Source organism: Schistocerca americana, chromosome 7 (assembly GCF_021461395.2).
Source record: "Schistocerca americana isolate TAMUIC-IGC-003095 chromosome 7, iqSchAmer2.1, whole genome shotgun sequence".
NCBI lineage: Eukaryota > Metazoa > Arthropoda > Insecta > Orthoptera > Acrididae > Schistocerca > Schistocerca americana.
In genome coordinates, this window is record NC_060125.1 from 314,011,872 (window position 1) to 314,022,915 (window position 11,044).

The 11,044-nt window shown below is 39.9% G+C and overlaps 1 protein-coding gene across 1 annotated transcript in view; it reads left to right on the forward strand.

Moving 5' to 3' along the window:
• The window catches only part of LOC124621819 (malate synthase-like), a 138,218-nt gene extending 131,515 nt beyond the window's left edge, over window positions 1-6,703 (forward strand). Inside the window, exon 10 of the mRNA XM_047147257.1 lies at window positions 4,341-6,703. Within this exon, the coding sequence (XP_047003213.1) occupies window positions 4,341-4,559 (219 nt within the window). The 3' untranslated portion in view covers window positions 4,560-6,703. The remainder of the gene's footprint in view (window positions 1-4,340) is intronic.
• Window positions 6,704-11,044: the final 4,341 nt, after the last annotated feature.

The window sequence follows — 11,044 nt, forward strand, 5'->3', positions numbered from 1 at the left end:
CTTCACTAATTTGTGAAATTAATTGCAGTTCGAGGCTTTGTTTGATGTGTTCGTGAAATATATACTGCGTCTGACGTATTTTAAAGATTCTTCGATTGACGGCCGATTTGAAAAGATGCCGGACGTTATGTCACCGTGCATGTTTAGAGAGAGATTTTTTACAATTTATCTCACTGTATTTTGAACTTTGCACAAATGTAGAACCTGGGATAAAGATTATATGCATAAAAGCAAAAGAGCAGTCGACATGACCTAAATAGGAAATTTGTTGTATTTCCCAGATATATATTGCGCATGAACACACAAAGATCAAAATTAACACTTAGCGTGCGGCTGACGTAACATTACTGTTCTTGCAGAAATGGCAGCGTGCAGGGGATGTAATATTACGTCACACCAGTTACGAGGGTTTTCCGTGATGTCGGCTGTATTTTTACGGCTTCTGTAATATGTGAGGTCTGCACGTTTCGTAGATCACAGTAGCGGTATCATTTCAACAATCCATATTTTCTGAAAAGTTTGTTACTGTCTATTGCTTTTTAGGAATTAGTGACGTTAAAGTTCTGTTTCGTCTGTTTTGCGTGCTTTTATATTGATTCCGTCTCTAAAATGTGCAGGGAAGAGAAGAAATATTTGGAGAAAATAATTTGCAAATCCCTTGAGTCCACAAGTGATGAAAACGAAGAATTTGATGACTATTCAGATTACACGTCATCTGAAAATTGTAGTAATGTTAAACTTTTGTGAAGAAGAGTTGCTTCATACATTTATCTTATTTTCACAGATTGTTTCCTCCTACAGGCACATTACGAAATGAATGGGGGAATAACTATCCTGGGATGTAATGTTCGACTGTGTATCTCTCCGTTTAAATTTGCATCACACTGTGCTTCACTATGAATACAACATTTTCTTTGATTGAATTTTCTCATTTTAAGAGAGCTGAAGGGCGACCTGTTTAACTGTTAAAAACCAATCAACATTCAACATCACATATATAGATCTCCAGAATATGTAAACAGTTATGTTTTCGTGTAGCGTGTTCGCATTATGCGACAAGCAATTGTGAACAATGCGTATTGACATAGCCTGTGGCACAAGGTGCTTTACTTTTTAAATATTTTAGCAATGACAAAATTTTTGCAATGTGCTGTTTTTATACACTTGCCATCTTGTGTGTGATTCAGCGTAAAATAAACACTCTCTACAACTAAAAGATTTTTAGACCCGAAGAAGACAGCATAGTCTGTTGAAACCGGTAGCCTTAGATTAAAAAAGTTTCATGGGAACTTGGCTGTTAAACGGTTTTTAAAAATATGCTTTGATCCTATTTCGTGTGTTCCTTTAGATATAAATTAGCTTTACAAGAAATATAAGCAGAAGAATCACGTGTCCGCTGAAACATTTTAATACAAGAATTCATTTTCAATTTTTTGTGATGTTTACTGTCAAACTGAAGTTTCCTCTACGTTTTCCTGATTTAACACTGGCAACTAAAAGTATTTACATCTGAGGCAGGAAGTCTAATAAACCTGAAAATGTTTTGAAATTCGATCTGCATATTTGTATGCACGAATCAGAACCAGGAAACTAGATATTTTAGCCAGTCCACTGGTAATGGCAACTACCCACGAGTATTCACTACCCACATCATTAAGAGCGGAGCGCAATAAAAAATAAATAAAAGTTCACGTAATAATTAGATTCGGAGTCAAATATTTTCTTTATCAGATTTTCATGCATGTTTCTTTCAACCATTCCCTGGAGCAGGGTCTTGTTTTCTTTCCTTCTTCCTACTCAGTGCTAAGGTCTGTACACGAAATGCTTTGTCTGCATTAGTAGTCATTCCCACTAGGATCAAAACACGATGCGGTACGCACTTTTAAAATACCGATCAATTTGACAAACTTTGTTGGTACGTCTGCTCAGTTGTCTCGCAAACTCGAGAATAGGGAAAAGATGAACTGATAAAGTTTGATGGTTTGTAGGGGTCTTCGCAACGTAATTCATTGACGTAGTGAATTCTTAGAGTTCAAAATCATTTGTCCCCATTGCTTACAGTTTCCGTTCACGGCAGGGATATAGCCACTGTAGATCGTCGAATATCCGAAAACTAATGAAACGAAATACCAATTAACCGAAAGCGTTCCAACCCGCAAGGCAAAGTTTTCATGTGTGCGCTGTAGAACTTGAAGGGTGCTGTGTATATTGCTGAAAAAGCCTGATACGTAGTCAAGGGCATTACAATAGAAAAATTGCAGTAAGCTATTTGCTTGACATGAGTCTCGCTGAATTTGAAGAGCCACGAAACAGACAATTTGCATCTGAATTGGCAAGGGTGATTATTTAATCTTCAATATTAGAAGAACGCGATCAAGAATGTATTGAGGACTGGCTAAAAGGTGATGTTGTTGAACCTAGCTAGCAGATACTGACGGACGATGAAATTATCACCAATGTCATCGACGACCTCTGTAATAAAACGTATGATTTATGGAGTTACAGCATGGTGGAATAAAGTAGAACAGAATGTGGCTGCTAAGGTGCTTGGAGTGGTGCAGAGATTTGCGTGCCTAGCCACGACAGGTGGAATTAGTAGCACACCCACTGGGGGATGGAGACCATGCTGGGCAAACCCTATTGCATATCTGGATTACAATGGAGACAGTATCAGGAACACACTGTCTTTAGGATATCCAGAAACCCACGCCAATATCAGGAGTATGGTAAACATGGGAATGGGCTTGGAAATGCCAGCTGACTATACAATAATTTTAAGTTGCTTCAATTAACTTTCGAGGGTAACAACCGCAAGAAGAGAGCAGCAGAAGACTGAACCACGATACCGTTCAGGAGACAATCTTGTTTACTCGCATTCGGGAGGACGACGGTTCAATCCCGTCTCCGGCCATCCTGATTTAGGTTTTCCGTGATTTCCCTAAATCGTTTCAGGCAAATGCCGGGATGGTTCCTGTGAAAGGGCACGGCCGATTTCCTGCCCAATCCTTCCCTAACCCGAGCTTGCGCTCCGTCTCTAATGACCTCGTTGTCGACGGGACGTTAAACACTAACAACCAACCAACCAACAATCTTGCTTACTGGTGTTCGAAAACAGTCTAATCTATGTGGGTATATGGAGATACAGCCTAGGCTCTCTCTTGAAGAGCTGGCTACAATATTCCAGGCAGAGATTTTCGCTGTCAAAGTATGTGCAGATAATAATCTGTTTAGATCACAAGAATCGTTGGATCTACGTTCACTCACACAGCCAAACAGCTCTGAAATTTCTATCACCTCATCAACAAGACAAAAGAAAGCCATGAAGTCCTTGTGAGGCTAGGGGAAAGCAATAAGGTTAAGATGTCATGGCTCCCTCAGGAATTAGTGGAATTGAATGAGGTGATGGGCTGGCCAGGACAGAAACAACGAGCCCATTTGTTGGATACGAACATGTCCTTTCCATCACTAAGGCGATGGAAAAATCAAAACTTTTTAGATGGATTAGGAGACAAAACGCAGAATACTGGACGAATATACAAAAACACGGCCAGATAATGATGCTAAAGCCGTGTTTTAGAAGCTGCTTTGTGGACAACAGCTTGAACAGGAGACACTGATTTTGGGGCTAACGTCTGACCATAGGAACTTCACACGATGGGTATAGAGAAAGAAGCCCCTAAGTGTAGACCATATGGTGAGGATGAACCCGCGCCACATTTTATCTCCCAATGTGAAACTTTGGGGTGAAATCAGTAAGTTCTGAAGAAATTGTGTAATCAAGAGCTAGTAAAGGGTCTCCTCCTACCCTTTGAGGGTACTGCCTGGCTTTACTAGAATGACAGGCAGAGAGACAGTTTCGATGTGGGTAACTGTGTCCCAAGACCACTGCTTTCTCTCCCTGTGTCAGTCAGTCAGTCTGTCAATTCCGACTCTTGCGAGAACGAGGAAGAGCCGGGCGAAAAAGACTTCGCAGAAAAACGACCATTCAGTGAAGAAATTTTTAACTAACTAGATAAATGCAGGAAGTGGCTAGAATAATGTGACGCTTTCCAATTGTCCTCAAAATGTTCGCGAGATATATCTGTAAGAAAAATTTAAATTCTTCAGCAAAAATAAAATTTTCGACTTTTTCCTGAAATGTAGGACAATTTAATGGTCAGTTTGAATTATTCAAACGAGGCTGTGTAGACGTTTATGTTACTCAGCATTTTTGTTTCGTATCCATGTGAACGCTGATAGTGCTCTTGAAACGTTAGAATGTCCTAAACATGTTATCCGAACACCCCTCATGCCCAATTGTTCTGAATAACCGATGATTTACTGTAAATACCTTGTTTCAGGTCTGCATGGAGAAGACGAACGTAATGGTGACTAAGCATCTAGTGAAGCAGCTGACAACGGAATTCGTACAGCAGCACCCGTTCTGCAAGGCGGATGTCACAAAGATGCAAGCTGCTGCGGAAGTCTTTATGGACATTGTAACCAGACGAGAGTTCCCGGATTTCATTACTACTTACCTGAACCAATGTCCTATTTTCTGGCACTTTCAGAGAGTTTGAATCTTCTGGCAATACGCTTCACAAGTGGCAGTTACGACATAAAAGAGCAGAAACGTTGCATTCTTAATTACTCTCATTCTCTAGAGAGCATTTTAGAATGTCATTAAGCCCTAGCGAGGCTATGGAAAAGCGACAGGGTAAACCTGCTGTGGGTCTCTGGTCACTTAGGAATTAGTGGCAATGAACAAGCTGATAATATTCTCGAGGGCTTCGGCAAATGGCTACTAACATTCTGGGGTCGGAATTTTTCATGTCTAACGCGTACTATACAGAGGTGGATCATAGTAACACTGTAAAACAGATCACAGAGTGAGATGATTGGGAATTTAACATATTGAACTTACAATCGAGAGAAACGAGATACAGATTCCTGCCCGACCATAACTCGTTTTTCCAGAGCGCCTACAAACCGGTTAATGCGAAAGCCAATGTGTTTCCTTTGAAACGCGGCAAATTTCCTTCTCAGTTTGTACCTAACCCAAGATTATGCTCTGTATCTGATGAACTCGTCGCTTTCCTTCCTTTGTCATTTTCAGAAATTTTCAAAGGGAGTGGTCTCCAATCCAGATGCCAAAGTTGTCTATGCTCTGGAACTTCAATTGAAATATTAGAACGCGCCTGCCTAACAGATTCAAAGGTGTGGTCTCCAATTCCTTATCAACCTCCATGGAAGCTCTTCCAGGTAGCTATAGGTACTGCACCTCTTGAGAAAAGGATGTAAAGGATAGTGGCTGCAACAAAGCCTGAGGTTGGATTCTGAAAGGAATCTTACACTTGGTGGCGAACTGTATCCTGATGGGTACCATAGCAGCTGGTTATTAAAATTCTGTAGAAAATCAAACGTCCATATCAGTTACCTGTCCAACATGTACAATGTCCTTACAATGCATTGGTTCAAGTGAGCATCGCTTACGGACCAGGCACTCCACTTCCTTCGATGGCTGCGACTATTTTTTTCATAGTAGAGAACCATCTAGAACATCCCTTCTTTCTCAACGGCTGACTATGAAGGTTGTAACACTGATAGAGAACAAACAGTAACGCGTATATTATAGCAGAAATACTTGGAAGAACAGTGCTGAAGTGCCAGCCTGCAAATACAAAGGTCAAGCATTCGATCCCTGGTCCCCCGCAGAATTTTAATCTGTCGTATTCAGTTCTTTAACCTCTGGCAATGTTTGTTGATGCGAAAGACAACGCGTTGCTTTGTAGTTCGGCTTCCCCTTATAAACAGCTGGATGAGTCAGTTCGATGATCGGAGGAAGGTAATGGCGTACTACCTCTAATAGGACAATGCAATGCCTAGTGAATGTCCTACTCATCTGGTAGAGCTACAAAATCTGTTGACGTCACATTTTCTGATCCACTTCCATGTCTGCAACTCTCCCTATTCCCTTAGGTTTACGTTATCCAGATACGCATCATTGTAGTAGTGAAATTTCGTTTTTTACGAACCGCATTCACGTAAACTGACAGTTAACACCATTCGAACATTTTAAATTGGCCTAATGATTACGTTCCTTGTCATTGAGATATGGCAATCCCTTTTGCACTCCTTACCACATACAGACACGATACACAGCGTCCATTTCTTCATATGTGCTCCTAATTGTTGTCTCCACAAGGTGCTGCTCACACTGAACACGCTCAGTCGCAGTGTAATACCTGTAATTTGCTTGACATGCATTATAAAGTGACATCTGAAACATGTCAGGCACCCAATAACAGCTGAACTACACAATAAAATAGGGGACAAAACTGGGAAGCAACTAGAACCGCCAAATGCATAGACTCCAGCTGCCAACTCTCATAGGTTCATAATTGTTTACTAGGTAGCATACTGTAATATTACTGCATATTTAAGTTGGCTCAATGAAGAATAAACTTCTTAGACTATCGTAGAGGTTAGGCACTTACGTTACAATGTGCTTTTGCCAATGATCGTTGTCTAATCAATAAAGAGTTAGAATTAAGAATTTATACAGCTAAGAACTGGAAACAGGCAATACAGAACCAGTCAGAAAATCGAGGGTTTACCATCTTGACTATCAAACATTTGAACCTAGGAAATAACACATCTAAATAGCTTTTGTGTAATTATTTCTGATGCTGCTTTTAGATAACTAGGATGCAAAAACAAAGAAGGAAATTTTGTGTTGTGCGTCTTTCCCCTCATTTATAACAAATATATCGTCATAAAACCCTTAAGTATTTAACCATAGGAAATTGGGAGGTGTTATTACTATTTGATACTAAGGAGACACTAGTGACAACTGCTCTATCATAGTGGGAAGAATAGTAAGTGTTTGATTAATGTAGGTTCCCTAAAACGAAAAACCACTTCATCTCTGTAAACTGAAATAACACAATAAAATATGAATAAAGTGTTAAAGAAAATAATAAAATATAACTTTTTTAAATATTTGGCACATCCTAACTCAAACTAAAAGCTACATAACGGCAATCCTACAAAGATAAACAATGTGACTCACGGTGCATCTATGTTATGAGAAAGAATGTCACAGTAAACATGATAAAGAAATAAGCAGTAAACGATAGAAAAGATAAAATTAGAAAATTGCAAGGCCAACGACTAGTGGATATGTAGATCATTGAAGAAACATAAAGCTCTCAGAATAGCTATCAAAACATAAGCTACTGCAAATATCTACAACGTGAACATGTCAAACGTCTGATTAAGACAACAGCCTCAGGTTGCTTCCTGATGGTGATAAACGTAACTGAAATATCATACATAAATGTAAATTTTAAAGAAACAATTCTGTACCTATTCATTAGCAATCTGACGAAACACACAAAGGAAAATAAAAAGGGGTAATTTTTAGTTGAAACATACAGATACTAATTACAAAAGATAATCTTTCAGCACAGTAACATCTCATTTCAAACTCTGAGACGTAACGTTAGCTTATTAGAAACAATGTGAAGTTACATGATGCAGTTTATTAGGCACAGCCTTGCACTGACTTTTGTCAGTTAAAATGTGATTTACTAATGTAAATACCTTGTTGCAACATAATTATAGCATTACCTAAACCAAGAAACTTGTAAATATTTTCTAATAATTAAAAACTGTATTACCTTCATATGACAACTATGAAGTAGAATTCTCAAATTTAAATAATACTTGGTTTAAGTTGTCATACCCTTAGGAACACTTCGTACGGCTGCTTGAAGGGGGTTGGCTGATGAAAGAGAATGTTTGTACAGGGCTATTACAAATTATTGAAGCGATTTCATAAATTCACTGTAGCTCCATTCATTGACATATGGTCACGACACACTACAGATACGTAGAAAAACTCATAAAGTTTTGTTCGGATGAAGCCGCACTTCAAGTTTCTGCCGCCAGAGCGCTCGAGAGCGCAGTGAGACAAATTTGCGACAGGAGCCGAGAAAGCGTATGTCGTGCTTGAAATGCCCTCACATCAGTCAGTCATAACAGTACAACGACACTTCAGGACGAAGTTCAACAAAGATCCACCAACTGCTAACTCCATTCGGCGATGGTATGCGCAGTTTAAAGCTTCTGGATGCCTCTGTAAGGGGAAATCAACGGGTCGGCCTGCAGTGAGCGAAGAAACGGTTGAACGCGTGCGGGCAAGTTTCACGCGTAGCCCGCGGAAGTCGACGAATAAAGCAAGCAGGGAGCTAAACGTACCACAGCCGACGGTTTGGAAAATTTTACGGAAAAGGCTAAAGCAGAAGCCTTGCCGTCTACAATTGCTACAAGCCCTGGCATCCGATGACAAAGTCAAACGCTTTGAATTTTCGGCGCGGTTGCAACAGCTCATGGAAGAATGTGCGTTCAGTGCGAAACTTGTTTTCAGTGATGAAGCAACATTTTTTCTTAATGGTGAAGCGAACAGACACAATGTGCGAATCTGGGTGGTAGAGAATCCTCGCGCATTCGTGCAGCAAATTCGCAATTCACCAAAAGTTAACGTGTTTTGTGCAATCTCAAGGTTTAAAGTTTACGGCCCCTTTTTCTTCTGCGAAAAAAACGTTACAGGACACGTGTATCTGGACATGCTGGAAAAAATGGCTCATGCCACAACTGGAGACCGACAGCGCCGACTTCATCTTTCAACAGGATGGTGCTCCACCGCACTTCCATCACGATGTTCGGCATTTCTTAAACAGGAGATTGGAAAACCGATGGATCGGTCGTGGTGGAGATCGTGATCAGCAATTCATGTCACGGCCTCAACGCTCTCCCGACTTAACCCCATGCGATTTCTTTCTGTGGGGTTATGTGAAAGATTCAGTGTTTAAACCTCCTCTACCAAGAAACGTGCCAGAACTGCGAGCTCGCATCAACGATGCTTTCGACCTCATTGATGGGGACATGCTGCGCCGAGTGTGGGAGGAACTTGATTATCGGCTTGATGTCTGCCGAATCACTAAAAGGGCACATATCGAACATTTGTGAATGCCTAAAAAAACTTTTTGGGTTTTTGTATGTGTGTGCAAAGCACTGTGAAAATATCTCAAATAATAAAGTTATTGCAGAGCTGTGAAATCGCTTCAATCATTTGTAATAACCCTGTACATAGTTCCAATTTATATATATTTTTACACTGTATTTTCGATGTTTACAAAAATCGTGAGTAAAGCATTTAATTTTCATCTGCTAATTGGGCTTGATCTAAGGTGCTTCTATCAAGTTCGTAATTATTACTCGATTTCCTATAAAATAGGGCTTCTTTTGATTACTTATCGATATATGTTTCATGTACACAGTTTATATATCGTATTATCACTATATAGACTGAAGATCTTTAAGAGTGCTGCTCACTCAGTTCTAGGAACAGTTACGTACCAAGAACAGAATACCAACCTCAGTAATAGATCACATGGTAAGTGGAACAGGAAAAGTAGTCTCTGGCCAAAACTGTAAGATCACAAATAACATGGAAAAGATTTTGCTATCGCTTCCAGTGACCAGGAGAGGTCTGTAACGAAGGTAAGTCACCAAAGCGTAGATATTTCACTGTCCTGTGTTAGTAGTCCGTTTTCCAAGTTACAAGTTACAAGTGTACCTGCTAATGTAGGGAAGTGCAGGGCATTCTTCAGAATAGCTATTGGTGCAGCTAGATATCTTTAAACTAGAATTTGGAAAACACCAATTCTTAAAACAAGTACTACTTCAAACGGCATTTCATATAAATCACAAGCTCAGAAAATTTCCACAGATCCAGAAATCAAAGCAGAAGCGAAGAAATATGTGGATGACATGGTTGGTAAACGCAAATAACTGCACCTTCTACATAGTCATGAAGAGCAAAATGTGGTCATCAAGACTAACTGGAGGCAGCCTTTTCGATGGATAGAAGGTTCGTAGTTTTTATCTGAGATGCTGGGAAGTGGAAAACTAATATGGAAAATCATGTCTGCAGAGATTCTTCAGAGGCACCTCATTCAATTGTAAAATACCTCCATAGTGAAAGGTATTTCATACCTGGTACGCAGTAGTGACTTTCTGTGACGTTGTTTAGGTCTTTGACTCTATAAACTGTACTAAATCAGGCGAAAAATTTCTGCATTATGGCATCAAAGGTAAATTAGTTGCATACTTACACAAAAGAAAACAAATCTAAATGATGCAGCCACAACAATAAATTCAGAATGAAAAATTGTTGAATGTGGAATTCCCCGACGCTTAGTCCTTATACTACTAATATTCTTGACTTGCATTAACGATCTGGCAGTGTCAAACATAGTAAAAACGTTTATGTATGATAAAAGTATCATAATCAGAGAGACAAACTCCACCAAACAAGTTACAACCAAACCAATAACACTCAAAGTATACAAATGGTTCATAGCAAACAGTTTAACCTTAAATATTTCGAAAACAAATCTTACGCAGTTTAAAGTCGTAAACAAGAAATTGTAAGCTGCTCAAGTAGACATTAAAGGACAGAAAAAATAAACATCTGGTCCAAAATTTGTAGGTATCAAAGAGATGTAATTAACATAGACGGGTCATACTGATAAGCTACTTATGAAACCTAGTTCGGCAGTCTTTCCACTAAGAGCTACTTCTCGGAATCATTAACTAGAAATTATGCTTTCTTGATTGGTACAGTTCCGTCTACTCTCATCTACTCTCCTGTGGCCCAATAGTCCTGGAAAATATTACAGCACGGGATGCCTCTCCTGTTGGACCAGCGGTCGATTTCCCTGCCCAAATGGTTCAAATGGCTCTGAGCACTATGGGACTTAACATCTGTGCTCATCAGTCCCCTAGAACTTAGAACTACTTAAACCTAACTAATATAAGGACATCACACAGATTCATGCCCGAGGCAGGATTCGAACCTGCGACCGTAGCAGTCGCGCGGCTCCGGACTGAGCCCCTAGAACCGCTCGGCCACCGCGGCCGATTTCCTGCCCATTCCGGACAAGTACAGAGAGTGGGCGTGCTAGTAATTATGAGCTCCAATGTTAGGTGGGTGATG